This window comes from Falco rusticolus, chromosome 2, assembly GCF_015220075.1.
Source record: "Falco rusticolus isolate bFalRus1 chromosome 2, bFalRus1.pri, whole genome shotgun sequence".
NCBI classification, from domain to species: Eukaryota; Metazoa; Chordata; class Aves; order Falconiformes; family Falconidae; genus Falco; species Falco rusticolus.
In genome coordinates this window covers 113943942-113959574 of record NC_051188.1, presented here as the reverse complement: position 1 = coordinate 113959574, position 15633 = coordinate 113943942, and the positions used below count along the sequence as shown (strand labels likewise).

At 48.3% G+C, this 15633-nt stretch overlaps 1 protein-coding gene across 2 annotated transcripts; it reads right to left on the bottom strand.

The window, feature by feature from the left end:
* Positions 1–9636: 9636 nt before the first annotated feature.
* Positions 9637–15377, bottom strand: LOC119143617 (zinc finger protein 70-like). 2 transcript variants are annotated; one of them, XM_037378045.1, is made up of 4 exons: positions 15326–15377; positions 14426–14609; positions 11962–12051; positions 9637–11498 (listed from the first exon to the last, which is right to left on the bottom strand). In XM_037378045.1, exons 3-4 carry the CDS (start codon positions 12011–12013, stop codon positions 10579–10581), a joined length of 972 nt encoding a protein of 323 aa, XP_037233942.1. In that variant the 5' UTR covers positions 12014–12051; positions 14426–14609; positions 15326–15377; the 3' UTR covers positions 9637–10578. The 2 variants fall into 2 exon arrangements, with proteins under 2 accessions (XP_037233942.1, XP_037233943.1); XM_037378046.1 differs by having other exon boundaries at positions 11962–12048.
* Between the last annotated feature and the right edge of the window lie 256 nt (positions 15378–15633).

Sequence of the window (15633 nt, the reverse complement as noted above, 5' to 3'; positions counted from 1 at the left end):
TGTGTCACTACATACAGGGTTTAAGACATGTGGAAACGGAAAGTGAAGGGCCTTCAGCTCATTTCTTGACTGGGTCCAGGAGCAAAGAGACCTTTAGCATAAGCCAGGTGCTGCAGATCTGACCCTGTGACTCTGAAATACCTCTGGTACAGCATCTCTGTTAGGCTATATTGGCCATACCTGCTTTCTACAACAGCTGTGCTGTTAAAACCACCCTCATCATCACTCGGGGCTCCTGAAGTCCCTTTCCCATGGCCTGGGAGAACAGAAAAGAGATCCATTATGTAATGTGACAGGGCAGCTATCATTTTGATATGATCTTAAAAATGCCAGCTGGATTACCAGCATGAGAAACAGAAAAATCTTAAGAATAAAGTTAGTCAATACTAAAGGAATGAATCTACCATGATTCCTATATGAATTCTCTTGTGACCTTTATAATTGCTTTTTGACATTCACCCCTGCCTGCACGGGGGCCTTTGCCAGGAGAGACCTTCACCTCCTCTCCCTTTCTGCCTGTCATTTTTTGTTATGCTTGTAATCCCTCTCTGACCCCTCTGCTTTCCTTGGCTATTTCCAGTTAACCTTCGGCATTGCACTTAGAGGTTGTAGTCAATTTACATGTAGAGTGAATGGCATTTTGTAAAAAGACATTTTTACCCCCTATAAAAGCAAAAAAATTACAGAATACACAAAAAAAAACCCCAAGCACTCTAGATATTCTCTCAAGTCCAAGCAGGGATGTTACGGCAAACAACTTAAAAATTAAAGCTGAACATTATTTCATCAGACGTATTGTTTTCAAACCAGGGCAGCTGCAGCCAGAGCTCTGAAGTGCAAAGAGCAGAAGCAAATGCATTCAGATTTCATTGTCTTTGGTGAGAGCAGTGCCAAAGAGAAGCAGCATTTCAGAAGTCATAGCAAGAAAATGGAATTCCAAGATTCTGTTAGTTAACATTTGACTTGAAAAGTATGAACTAAAAGTTGATGGGCTCATTTGAAAAGCAAAATTCAGTTCAAGGAAACGGTAAGGTTTTAATCTCTAATGCCTGGTGGGGACTCTATCACACCTGCTCATTTTATATAGAAAAATACGTGGGGTTTTTTTCCTGCAAAACATCTAGCGCTCTCAGAACAACATGCCCTCTGTACCCCAAGCACCAAAATGAACTTGGAGGTGAAAGGAGCCTCTTATGCATCCCTGTCCCATGCAGACAGTCCGCAGAGCACCAACGCTGTCCCTGTCATGCATCCCAACAGACTCACCTTCAGTTCTGTATGTACAAGCTACACTGTCCGGAGACTCAGGGCTGGGAGCTTGGTGCCTGCTGTTGCTGACTTTTCATAGACCCTGTTGAAAGCCCCAGCCCGGAGGTGTAGTCCTCTTGCTGTTTATCAATGAGCTGGGTTGTTTTTTGGCTGTTGTTACTTTACTTAGATTTCCTTCTCTCCTGTAATGAACTTATTTTCGGGGGGGGGGGGGGGGGGAAGGGGAGTGGAGAAGGACATAATAATGCTCTGTATAATGAAAACACAACACTTTTATAGCTTTTGGGGACACATCCTCAGCCCCAATTACCAAGCATTATACATCTGCCATGCTTGCAGTTTCAAGGTTGTTGCTTTTTGAATTGTCACCATGGAGAATAAAAGCAGGAAAAGCTACCGCCAATCTGCCTTTTTATTATTCTGCAGACAAACAATATGCTCACTTTTTGCTAAGAAATGAGCAGTTTACATGAGTGGTTTTAATCCTTTTTTGTTTATTGGATGATAACTCAAACATTTTCCAGTGGAGCAGCAGACTCTTTCAAAAATTTCATACTTGGCTCACAGGATAACATATATGAGCACGTTCTGCCCCTTCTGCCTCCTTTCATGCGAGAAATCCCTGCAAGCACCCCATGGAGCCACACTACTTCACAGAAAGGATAAACTCTCCCTTGGTTTTGCAGACCTAACCCCTTTTTCCCTGTAGATTTTATTAGGAAACTTTTTATCTTTTTCCTACAGACGTTTCTTCCCTTTTGGCAGTTTGACCCCTTTGTCTGTGTGCCCGGTGTACTCTGGACTGATGGTTTTTGCATCCCGTAAACAAGCAACTTCATTCGGATCCTGTCTCCGTGTTATAAATAATGGATGTGGACTCTCACGCTTTGCAGATGCGATCTGGACAGCATTTACACATTTAGATCCGTGTCTGCCAGACCGTGTGCCAGGGGAAGCGCACACAGCTCCCAGCTCTGGGCAGCGTGTCCCTGCACAAGGCATGTCACCTTGTCCCTTCAGCTCCCTCCCTCTGGAAAGGGACGCAATCCAGGGCCACCGGTTTCCTCAGGCAATGCTGGTCAGGCCCTAGCGAGCTCAGCCCTGCTCTGGAGGCCTCTCCCATCACAATCCCACTTGGATTTTCTGGCTCTGCCCCAGCTTCACACCGTCGGCAAACATGGATCCAGACAAGCCTCACCACACCGGCGCAACCCTCACGATCCCACCCTCAGCCAACAGCCGCGGCCCCTGGGCCAAAAGTACCACACCAGCCAGCTCTCTCCTCAGGGACTCACCAGGCCTCTCAGCCTCAGGGGGAAGCCCCCCGCCAGTAACCGAAACAACGCCCCTCAGCCGCTCGGTGCTAGAGGCGGGGGGCGCCCACCCGGGCCCCGCTTCGCCGACCGGCGCCGCTGTGACATGGCCGCGCCGCGCCCCGCCGCTACCCGCCCCCTCAGGCTGCGGGCGGCGCGGGCAGCGCCTTCCCGCCCGCGCGGGGCGCCCCCTGGCGGTGGCGGTGGGAGCGCGCCAGCTGCGTGAGGGGCGGGCGGCGCGGGGACGGCTGTCGCATGCAGCGTGTGGCGTTAAAGGTCGCCAGGCTTAACGCTCGCCTCTGGAAGTCGTCGCTGATCCTTTTTGTTTGTTTTCCTCCACGTGTGAAGGCGCTCAGGGTTTCTTTGGGCAGCTTCATTCCTTCCCTCAACGACCCCTCCACTGAAGAAATCTCCAGACCTACAAGAAGAAGTAAAGGTGCCCATAGCTTGAAGGCAGACGGGTGTGAGGAAGAGATGCCGACAGAAACACCGAGAGGTCACCCAGTTCTGCAGGAAGGTGCTGCTGGCTGGGGAAACGTTGGTGCTGCCAAAGCCGGAGGTGCCCCTACAGCCCCCACGGTAACTTCTGTTTACCCCTCGGGTAAGGGTAAGGTAGGCTAAGGTATGGGTAAGGCTAAGGTATGGGTAAGGCTAAGGTATGGGTAAGGCTAACGTAAGGTATGGGTAAGGCTAAGGTAAGGTATGGGTAAGGCTAAGGTAGGGTATGGGTAAGGCTAAGGTAAGGTATGGGTAAGGCTAAGGTAAGGTATGGGTAAGGCTAAGGTAAGGTATGGGTAAGGCTAAGGTATGGGTAAGGCTAAGGTAGGGTATGGGTAAGGCTAAGGTAGGGTATGGGTAAGGCTAAGGTAGGGTATGGGTAAGGCTAAGGTAAGGTATGGGTAAGGCTAAGGTAAGGTATGGGTAAGGCTAAGGCTAAGGTATGGGTAAGGCTAAGGCTAAGGTATGGGTAAGGCTAAGGTAAGGTATGGGTAAGGCTAAGGTAAGGTATGGGTAAGGCTAAGGTAAGGTATGGGTAAGGCTAAGGTATGGGTAAGGCTAAGGTGAGGTATGGGTAAGGCTAAGGTAACGTATGGGTAAGGCTAAGGTAACGTATGGGTAAGGCTAAGGTAACGTATGGGTAAGGCTAAGGCTAAGGTAAGGCTAAGGTAACGTATGGCTAAGGCTAAGGCTAAGGTAAGGCTAAGGTAACGTATGGCTAAGGCTAAGGCTAAGGTAAGGCTAAGGTAACGTATGGCTAAGGCTAAGGCTAAGGTAAGGCTAAGGTAACGTATGGGTAAGGCTAAGGCTAAGGTAAGGCTAAGGTAACGTATGGGTAAGGCTAAGGTAAGGTATGGGTAAGGTAACGTATGGGTAAGGCTAAGGTAAGGTATGGGTAAGGCTAAGGTAAGGTATGGGTAAGGCTAAGGTATGGGTAAGGCTAAGGTGAGGTATGGGTAAGGCTAAGGTAAGGTATGGGTAAGGCTAAGGCTAAGGTAAGGCTAAGGTATGGGTAAGGTATAGGTAAGGCTAAGGTAACGTATGGGTAAGGCTAAGGTAAGGTATGGGTAAGGCTAAGGTAACGTATGGCTAAGGCTAAGGTAAGGTATGGGTAAGGCTAAGGTAACGTATGGCTAAGGCTAAGGTAAGGTATGGGTAAGGCTAAGGTAACGTATGGCTAAGGCTAAGGTAAGGTATGGGTAAGGCTAAGGTAACGTATGGCTAAGGCTAAGGTAAGGTATGGGTAAGGCTAAGGTAACGTATGGCTAAGGCTAAGGCTAAGGTAAGGCTAAGGTAACGTATGGCTAAGGCTAAGGCTAAGGTAACCTATGGGTAAGCCTAAGGCTAAGGTAAGGCTAAGGTAACCTATGGGTAAGCCTAAGGCTAAGGTAAGGCTAAGGTAACGTATGGGTAAGGCTAAGGTAACCTATGGGTAAGCCTAAGGCTAAGGTGAGGTAAGCCTTACTCCTGTCAAGGCTCTTTTGTGTCTGGACCCAGCAGGTCCAGAGCTCTTGGCTCTAGATAAGGGTTTGTGATTCAGGGCCATTTCTGAATTAGAGAAATGAGCCTAAAAAAAAAATAAAATGCCAAAAGTGGCACAAAATCTCTAAAACTCCCAAGTTCTTGAACTCTGATTTAGTACTTAGCTATATGTGCACAGAGTTGAGGTCCAGCTGACCTAGAGTTGTCAAGAATGACGAATGAAGGGACTTCCAACCAAGGGAATCTGTTTGGGAGAGAATCTTACATCCTATCTTTGTGATGTAAGCCATGCACACTTAGAATACTTTGTTTATGTTAAACTCTGATTAGTTAGCTCTTATGGTCTTTAGTCTTGCCTTAGAAGTGAACTATCCTCATTATAATACTAAAAATCACACCCCCTAAGGAAAAGATCCAAGCCCACTAAAAGACCCCTCCTCAGAGAGCATGCGTAGTAGTAAGGTAAGTTAGGTAACGAATATGCAAATGTATAGCAAATCATCTATACAGACCTGCCCTCTGGGAAGGGAAAGCGCGGTAAGATTTTGTGTATAATGTTTCTAACTTTGTACTGCAGTAGGTTAGCTTTGTCTGCTAGCATCCAGACTTGCGCAACTCTGGCATAAAACAGTAACTCATCTTAGTGTGTAAGATTGGCTTGTTGCACACCGGGAATGGAGTCGCATTTTAGAGATAACAGGACCACTTACTACAGGAGGTGTAGCGCTTTCAGTTAGTCCTCACGGTGTGATAGGTATCCTGTCTGATTATATCTCAGGTTTGTTTCCATCAGCCCCTCTAGAGCAAGTGCTGGTGATTTTCATGTCCCAGTTACCACATCTTCTCTGAGCAACAGATTAGTCAGCACACTTGTCTCTGAATAGGTACTCCAGGGTAGTGAGTTTGAGCTCAGACTGGATGCATTTTACACTCGAGAGCCTGCTAAATGGCTGTTTAGCCTCTTTAAAGTTCCCTGCTTCCTGGCAAAGCTGGAATGTGTATTTCTATAGGCCTCAATCCTGCTCACCTTGGAATTGCAAGTTTTGGCAAGGACTTCCAACATTCAGTAAGGTGGCAGTCAGGTAAAACCATGGCATAAAAAGCTAAAAGCTTTACCTCTTAACAGATACACTGCTGTGTCCTACTTAAGGACCGCTGCATTTATTTGTCATTACTAAATTTATGTACGATCACAGAAAAGACTTCTTGGCGTCCATGCAAGTGGACCTCCAACTGGAGGATGTAGGAGTAAGTATGGATCAAAGGAGAACTGCCCAGAAGCCGTTGGCACTATGGGATTGTGCCCTGTTGTGCATAGCCCAGCATGGCTTGCTGCTGCTGGCTGTAGGCTCCCCTTAGGCAGCAGCCCTGCTGCAGACAGCACCCCCATCAGCATCTCTGACAAGGGGGACTGGAACCCCTCTCTCATCTTCAGATCAGTAAGATTCTGCAGGAAAGGTGAGGTTACTGAAATGAAGAGTACCTTAGCTGTAGAAGCTCTTCCTGGATTTCTCTTTCAAGTGTTTGGCAATCTTGGGCTTTGAAGGGTAGGCCTGCACGGTTAAATTTGAGGAATACCTGCCGAAAATGCAGGTCCCTCAAATCTTCATGTGTAAACTTGGCTGCTAATTACTAAGCGTGTGCAGAAGGGGTGTGTGGGCCTGGTACCTGGAATGCTTTTCTCTAGAACTGGGAGTCCCAGCACCTTGAGCTGAAACTATTAGCGCCATTAAGTGCTCAGAACTTCTGAGAAAGTAAAACTACTCAAATTAGCAAAACCGCAGTCTGCATGCACCCCAGTGTAGCAGATTTACACCCCTGGCAGCCAGAACTGACTGATGCAGCTCAAAACCTGCAGCTTTGCTGGCCTGAGCTGCCAAGACCAAGAGGGGAGCGCTTGGTGCCATGCACAAATAGGCCTTCGCCTAACGACCGGTGGCAGAACTTGTGTGTGTAGCAGACTCAGAGCCCAAGGTATATTTGAAGTACTACTTGGGGAGTGAAATGTGGTTTATTTGTTTTTTAAATAGAAATAATATATTTATATTTGGTAATTTTCTTCTTCACTTCTGAAAAGAGAGATCTGAAGCTGCCTTCTGCTCAGGCCAGTGTGGTGTCTGAGTGGAAAATTTCACTCCCCAGTTTCTGTAAGATGCAACTTAGGCTGGTGCTTGTGAATAGCTGTAAAAGGAAGGTTACTGCAGCAGAGCTCTGTAATCAAGAGGTCTCCATGGACAGCCTGCCATCCTGATGAGAGACACTTCTTAATTAAGCAAAGATGCCACGTTGTAGCTGAAACAATTCCTAAGTGGCCCAACTTCCCTCTTCACACCAATGAGCCTGGAGTTAGAGAGCTCCCAACAACATGGGGTTTTAGAGGATTTGAAATGAATTATAAGACTAAAAGTTCAACACTCGAGCATGTGCAGCATGCAGAAAACACATTTCAAAATGTGTTTGAAGAGCAGTAGCACAGTTTTGTACTACTGCAAAGGAGGAGTGTGGGTAGCATCCCAAGTATTGCTTGGGAGATCTGAGATCCATGCACTTCTGTGAAAAGCTCAACTTTACTTGCAAGCAAAACAATTAAGCAGCCCTTGCAGCTGAACTTAACTGATTTCCTGTTTGAGCACCTCAATTACACTGATTTCATGATTAAGCTGGTTCCAATTAATGGGAAAAGCAGAAAGAATCCATGGTCAAAATATTGGACAAGCTGTTTAAGCTAATGAGGGAGGACACTGGTGTTTGTGAAACAGCTGGTAGTGACAGCCTGGAAAAGGAGAAAAGGAAAACAGCTGCCTGCAGATAAGCACTAAATTCAAACACAGGAGCAAAGTGAAGGGGAACACATTGGTGTGCTTCAACACATCAAGTGGCAACACAGAAATGCTGCATGAATATCGATCATCTTACTCATCTGACTAGTACCAGTGACATAGCCCCAGGGAGCAAACCTTGGGTGCTCAGTCCCTGATCATCTGCTCTGCATCATGTATTAGTCTACTGTACTCTATACAATATTCTGGAGTAAAATTGTTTGCAATAGTCCATATTCAGTAACTGTAATTGCTCCTGAAAGGCCACCAGTTAACAAGGCTGTCCGCCAGGGTACCCTTTGCAAGACCTACGTGTCTAGAAGAACAGGGCACAGGTGCACTGAGACCAGTGTGTGGTCTGAGCCATGTCTAGTTAGGTGGCAACCTGGGATTTTTGCAACATGGAAGCCAGATCTCTCAGAAATCACACAGCAGAGTTACAGGCAAGTCCTCACAGCATTTTTGGTTGCCTTTCCTAGAAAGGCTGATCCCAAAATGGCCCATTGCCAGTTCTTCCTGTATCTCTATGTATGACTAAGAAAAAATATGAAAGGTGTAGGATGGAACATGTCCTCAGATGTTGTTTCTTAGCTCTCCCCTCACCCCCAGGTAAGGGAACCACATATTAAGTTGAATTGTGTGCCACAGGCTTTGCACTAGGGTGTTTGTAACAACGGAACAGAGAGAGCACAAAGTGCCCTGGCTTGTCATGGCAAGAGTGAACAGAGCAAAGGCACAGGGGCATGTGCCGGCTAGCAGCAGTGTCTGTGTGAGGACCCACTGGGTGCAGATAATGCTCATCAGCAGGTTCTCCCTGTGCCCAGTTTGAAAAATAAACGGAAGCAGCATTAGAGCAAGAGGGTGCCAAGGAGTTCAACTGGGCTAATACCTGGCTTCTGTGCCCCTGGCACCTCACTGTGTAGATGTAACCATCCTGTTTGTTGCCTGGCTCTGCTCCTTCCACAAACATGCATGATAACCTGATATTCCAGCTCTGAGGCAAGAGATGTTTTCAGCCAGTTTAGGGGGTAGAACTGCCATTCAGAATAAATACATATTTGGTAACTGCATACAGCAAGGGCACCACAGAAATGAATTGTAGTTTCCATCGTATTGTGGCAACAGGGGCCTTCGCAGTGGGGTTGGGGGAATGCAGAAACAGTAAAGGCAACGTGTCAGGCTTCTCCAGGTTTAGTCTCCCTAGAAACATTAAAAAACAAAAATAAAAAGGAAGAAAAGTAACAAACATCTTACCTTATGTGTTTCATGGGAACTAACAGCAATACCAGCCACATTATTTATTTCCTTTTTTGACCTGTCTGTTCTCCTCTGACACCAAGCCTCTCGGTGGTAGGTACCCTGCTGCTTGTGAGGCTGTGCTGTAGATTGGACTAATGCAGTTTAAAATGAACTCTCCAAAGTCTGTCATTTAAAAACCATGGATCATCTTACGGATCTGACTTAGGGCACAGCCATGTGAACAGTTACTCGGCATAGCTGTATTAATTCAGGCTCTGGGGGAGAAGGTGGGAGTGAGACCAAATGACTGGAAACCAGCTCTCCTGCCAATGGAGCATGAAGCCGTGCTCTCTGCGATAGCAGTTGGTGGCTAAGGGAGTTTTGGATGTATTTGCATTACTCAGCAAGTAATTCCAGTCACATTCCTTCTGTTCACAGCTTGCTTGTTTCCTCAGGATCCTATACCCTTCAAGCTGGGCATCCTCTTTGCCCTTACTGATATCTCCCATTTGGGAGCTCACCTCCATGTGAAAGCTCGTTGTTAGCATTAAGCTTCCATGCAGTACTGAAAATAAAAATTCTACAGCACAGCAGATTTGATCACTTCATTTTCTTGCCTAGAGCACGCTGTGATTTCTTCCCTGTTTGGCTCCGTGGGTGGAACAGGCATTTCAGTATACACTGCCACATTCATTACAGGGAGTTCTTCCATGCTAGAGATATTAACATCTTTGTTATTACTGCCAGTTCCCAACTCCCCCGTACCAAGTGTCGCCTGAGCTAGAATTCCTTTTAAGGACAAACTCCCAGTAGTAGTATTCTCCTCCTGAAAGTGAAGAACATCTCTTCAGAGGTCAGTTCCTTCTGCTTTCTCAGAATCCTGCCTCCCCCATATTCCTTAGAAAGTCATTATTAAAGATGTCAATACCACTTGCAAAAATACCACAGAAATTCTAGAAATCGGTGTCAGAATTACCTCTTTCATAATCATTAACAACTCAGAAGAAGAGTGTTTCAGTTAAAAAGTTTTATGCAAGAAAAAATGTTTAACATTTAATATAAAATCAAAGTTTGACATAGCTTATTTTTCAAATGTCATCCTTTTTCTGTTTATCAACTGACAATTAGAAGATCACAATTAAAAAAGTCATCCTAAATACTTTTAAAAGCCTTATAAAAACATTCATAAAGTGCCACCCACACAAGCACCTAAACAAGAATCTGAGAGAAATACCAATTAGGATGTTAATTTACTTAATTGCTGTTGAGGACTAAGCTGTCAGACAACAGCGTAATTTTTGGAACTGTAAATTTAACAACCATACAATGCAGCAAAACCACCATTCCATAGATTTGGCCCCAACAGAGCATCAGCTGGGCCCACAACACGGTACACAGTGGCACCCAGCACAGTGTTGCGGGGTTTTAAAATAAATAGATGCTACCACCAACTAAAACTAAGACTACCGACAAGTGGGAGATGTGGATACTAAGGGGAGCGATTACCCCAAGCAGTGGCCTTACCACGAGGGAAAACCCAGACATCTTGTACAGAAAACAGGTACAGATTTAGGCTGGATTTTACCGGGATAAAAATCACTCCCCACTAGAAATAACAGAAAAAGGCACTGATACTTGGAACATCTCTACGTTCTCCCCTCTGGCCTTGAATGTACCATAGTGTATAAGCACCTTTCCTTTCCCCACCCCCAGGAGGGGCTCAGAACAGCCACGGCACCACAGTGCACACACCAGTCCGTTTGGCAGCAGCCTCCCGCTTTGCTCGCGGGCCGGGGCAGGGCTCACAAACAGATCTACCTGGAAGAAAAGGGGGCAGGCTCTGAGGGCTCCCTCCCCCAAAAATTCATGCCCCGTATGAGGTGTCCAGGGAGCAGCTGTGTGTCTTCCCAACGCCAGGGAGCTGCCTACGGTCCACACGGTCTTCTCCTCTCCACCAGCTACTCTGTATGGTGCTTCTGGTGGCGGACCAGCTGGGGCTGGAACCGAAAGCTTTCTCCACACTGGGTGCAGCGGTAGGGCTGCTCCCCGGTGTGGATGCGGGTATGCTTGATGAGGTTGGAGTTGCCACTGAAGCCCCGGCCGCACTGGCTGCATTTGTAAGGCTTCTCGCCAGTGTGCGTACGAGCGTGGTTAATGAGATCAGAGCTCTGCCCAAAACGTTTGCCGCACTGCCCACAAGCGTAAGGCCGGATGCCATCGTGGGCTCGCTGGTGCTGAAGGAGGTGGGAGTGTTGGCTGAAGCTTTTCCCGCAGGCTGGGCACTTGTAGGGCCGCTCACCTGTGTGCATACGCTGGTGTTTGATGCAGGTGGAGCTGTCGCTGAAGATCTTCCCACACTCGCTGCACACGTAGGGTTTGAGCCCGGTGTGGATGCGCTGGTGCTTGAGGAGGTTGGAGCTCTGGCTGAAGCTCTTCCCACACTCAGCACAGGTGTAGGGTTTCTGGCCTGTGTGAACCCGCTGGTGCTGGATGAGATGGGAGCTCTGGCTGAAGCCCTTGCCACACTCCCCACACAGGAACGGGCGCTCCCCAGTGTGCATTCGCTGGTGCTGGATGAGGTGGATGCTCCGGCTGAAGCCCTTGCCACACTCGGAGCAGATGGTGGGCCGCTCTGCACGAGGGGCTCGCTGTGAGGCTGCTGCTACTCTTCTCTCCTGTCTTTTCAGCAGGCTGATATCGGAGCAAGGCAGCTTAGCCTCCTCTTCCTCCTGACATCCACCTTGCTGAGCCTCTGAGGAACTGCGCTGACATCCATGGCTATCCCCCAACTGTTCCTCTCCTCCTGTGGATCCTGCTGCCAATATGTCCTGCAGTTCTGCACTTGCAAGGTGATCTGGAAGGGGACCTAGTTCACCACCTGGAAAAAACACCCCAAGTATTTCTCTTAACTGTGATTCTCACCGAGAAGTGGCAAAGCAGAGAACAGGCGAGCTGTTATTCTAGGGAGCCTGGTCTGCACTGTGTAGGAGAAGCAGTAAAGGGAAGACCAGGAGCAAACGGAAACCTAGCTGCAGGAGAGGCTGTACGGCCTCTTCTTGCAACCCAGAGCAGACATGCCATGAACAGCAGAGCCAAGGCCAATGCCACAGGTGTCTCCGTGTCCCCAAGAAATCTGCACCTTTTGTCTTTTCAATATTCTGTCTTCTTACACATACTCTTTAACAGCAGGCTGACAAAGGCAGGCTGCCTGCCTGCCCTGAGGGGGAAAGAGAGGTCTTAATACGAGGTGCACAAAATAAAGTGGCTTAAATAACACTGAGGTAGCTCAAAGAGCATTTTGCCTACTCTGTGTTTATAAACTTATCTAACTTATTCCTCACCCATGTACGTCTCCTCCAAAGCCTCATGATCTTGTTCTTCTCCTTGGTCCATCTGGGCAGTTACGTCAGGTTCAGCAACCTGGAATCCTTCTTAGAAAAGCAAGCAAAAGTAATTGTAGTTGAATATTCAGCAAGAGCTTGTCATGTATCTTAAAATCTACTGCCCCTCCTGATATGGGGAACAAAGAGAGTGGCTGCATAAAAGAATGAAGTCAACTGAGGAACAAACATTTATGGACAGCCTGTGCACTACTGAGGTATCTGGTGTCAGATACTTTCCCTAAAGGAGATTCAAAGTTGCCCCTCTTCTGATAAGCGATATACATTAGGACATACACCAGACGTGCTGGACTCAGAACTGGTTGACAGCAACAGTAGATACAGGTGTGAGCAAAGAGCAAAACCCAGCCATACTTACATTCCTTTAATAATGACATTCAAAAGATTAATTACTCTCCTAAGATTATTTCAAATGGAAAAACGTCTCTTTAGTCACCAGAACTTGCTTTTCTTACTTGCTGCCTCATCTCTTCTCTCCTCCAAGACTCTCAGGCTGAGGCAGCAAAAAACAACAGAACAGGCAATTTGATATCTTGTCTGCTCTAACTGGCCTGTGTTAGTTCCCAGCCTGGCATCCCTACTGAGCTCCAGCAACCGCCATGAATGCAACTGTTGGGCACGGTGCTCTTATGAATGCCATCAGCACCAAAGACAAGATTTTTTCCTTCAGTATTTACTCTTTTAAGGCCAAAACCAGCCAAACAGTAAGCAACAGCTGTTAGTATCAAGTGGATAGGCATTAGCAGTTGCTGCAGAAAAAATGCAGAAGGACAGAGAAGATACAATGGTAAGAGAAATCCCACTTTATTTTAAAAAGATTCAAAGATGCAGGGAAAGGATGACATGGGGATGAATCTAGGACCAGAGACTGACATGCATCACAGCTAAAGTTGAGATCACTTATGGGAATATTTTTAAAGCATTTAAGGTATTACTTTTTTCCTCCCTTTTAATCTTTACAATTACTTAATACTAGTTTGCATCACTTCAGGAATGTACTCCCTGAACTCTGCTTCAAGCTCCCAATCTCTCTGGACAAGCAATACCTCTGGACAACCACTGAAGCTCCAGACAGAATTTACTAATTGGACAGATGGGTGCTGGTTCAGACAAACACTGTAAACCCATGGGTGCCTGGTCCTGGACTCCGTCCGTCACCAACAGCTATTTAACAACAGGTAATGGGTAATGAGGGATTAGATAGTGTCAGAATCAAGGAGACAACTCAGATGAAGGGAAGAGTTTTGGACCTTGGATGCCAGTGATTACAAAACCACCACTCTTGAGGTCTTTTGTTCTATGTGGCAAAGTCAGACAGAAAGAAAGGGAGCAAGCGAAAGAGAAAGCCTGCAATCTTGAACCGTAGAACCACGAAGAAAGAAAGAATCAGACAAGCAAAAAAGAAGCCTCAGTGCAAAATAATAAATAAATAAATAAATAAATAAATAGAGGCCTTACACACCTTAAATATTAATAATCTGAGCCCCTGCTTTAGCTGAATGCTGAAGTGGACCATCCCTGCAGATGGATCATTTCCAGCAGTTCCAAGCCGGTATACAAAGGGAGGTTGCTTTTTGCAGCCCTACAGCTCTCAGGACTTGGCCACTACCGATAACTTCTGCTGCAAGTTTGGCAGTACAAGCCAACCAAGCTATTTACATGCTGCAATACGTACCAGATGGCCCACCCCCACTCTAGAGCAGGAGTCAAACCTGTGTCCACACACAGACCTTTCCCCCAGGCAGCTAACCACAAACAGCAGGGTTTCTCTCCGAAAGCTGTCAACAAACAGGAACTTTGGAGGAGTAAATCCCTCAGCATTTCAAGAGGTGGCACCAGCATCTGACAAACATCCCACATTCACTACCCAGGGAAACATCTAAGCAAGCAGACAAGGTAGAAGGAAGAGTTTGCTTATGACCCTACAAAAATTTCCTAGCTTGGGTTGTTGCTGACACATGCTGCTATGCTCAGATTTGCTATGGCAGCTCAGCAGAAGGCGGATGACCTTTATACAATTAATAGGCTAGTATGGAGCAAGAAGGAGTTTCGTTCTTTCCCACAATCACAGTCATGTCTCTGTGGAAGGAGGGGACAAACCTCATCAACAGAGGGGACGTTCCTTCAGGGATTTCATCTGCTACTAGCAGAAGCATATCCTTGGGCGTATTGGTTGATTACTTGAAAGTGGAAACCGAAACAGCGAGTACGTCTGGGTGGGTGGGTGTGGGGGTTACTGCAGGCAATCTCCACAGCTTCACTAAAACAAGATACGAAGGGTATCCAATCTGGACCTCCAGCAGGGGCTTTGCAAACATACCGTGCTGTTCCTGGGGCCTTGCCTTTAGTACTATGAGAGCACGTATAGATTTTGCAGCTGGGTCCTAGAATTGATGTTTTTTACCTTGGCTATTTATTTTCTCTTCCGACCACTCAGCTCTGTATTCCTCCCGTGGCCGTACCAAGCGGTGGAAGTTATGGGACTCATCCTAGTGCAGAGCTCCATGCTTGCAGCTTCTTGTGCTCCTGAAGTGCTGTCAGCGGCTAAGTGCTCTCTGCACCGTCAAACCAGGCACGACAGCACAAACCTGCAATTCAGAAGAAAGCGTTCAAATCTTCCTCTCCCCAGCTATTGTCTGGGATAGATAATGCTTGCGGTAAAATCAAAAGGTGAAGGCAGTTTTATCACAGAAAATACTTAATTACACAGCTGCACGTTTCTCTTAGGTGCAAGGAGAGCCTCCTCTTCCCTGGCCCATCAGATTTGATGATGAACCGCAGCACTGGCCCCTGCCCAGCTTGGGGTGCTGCGGCAGGCACGGGAAGGCCACCGCGGGGTGCACGGCACCCAAAGGCAAGGGGTGCGCAGGAGCGGGCAAGCACGGTGTAGCGTTTGGGAACGAGGATTTTGGGAACGAGCAGGGGTGCACAGCTGCCTGTCTGCAACTGCCATCAGAGGCAGCGGGTGCAACCGGGGAAAAGAGACGCATTTGCCCTGCGGCTGGTGAAAAGCGATGGAAGGGGGGAAACTGCGTGGTAGGCAGGGGCTGCAGGCAGACAGGGCTGGCAGCTTAGCGGGGTCCGCAAAAGGGGCAGGCCGGACCCCCCCCGGGCCGAGCTGCATTTGTGCTTCTCCTCCGGGCAGCTCCTTTCTCCGCAGGACCGACAGACAAAGGCTGCGGCTGGGGTTTACAGCCCGGCTCCGGGAGCGGCTGGCCTTCCCCGAGAGCCGGCACGGCCCCGCACCGGTCCCCCCCCGGCTGCTGCCCTGTCCCCCGGCCGTGCCGGGCCGGGCCGTGCCTACCTGCGGGGCGCCGCTCCGCCCGCCGCCCGCCGGCAGCCGCTTCCTGCTCCGCGGGCAAAGGGCGCTTCCTGGGCGGGGCGGCAGGCGCCGGGCTCGGGGCTGCGGGCAGCCGGCGGGAGGCTTCGCACCCCCGGGGCACCGCGCAGCGCCGCCCACACCCGGGCCCCGAGCGGGAGGGTTGGCGTGTTGGCCGCGTAGCTGCTCCGCACCTCCCGGTGGGCTGCCCAGCCGGGTGTGGAGGCGGCGCTGCTGTTGCGGGGCCCGGCCGCAGGTGCAGGAGTTGCTAAAGCGCTTTGCCGTGGGGCGGT

What these genes read in the sequence shown, in the direction of transcription:
- LOC119143617 (XM_037378045.1), bottom strand. Translation starts at nt 12,013, where the DNA reads ATGGACCAAGGAGAAGAACAAGATCATGAGGCTTTGGAGGAGACGTAC. An exon ending in TTTGGAGGAGACGTACATGG is followed by an intron (nt 11,499 to 11,961) that starts GTGAGGAATAAG and finishes TGTTTTTTCCAG; the next exon opens with GTGGTGAACTAGGTCCCCTT.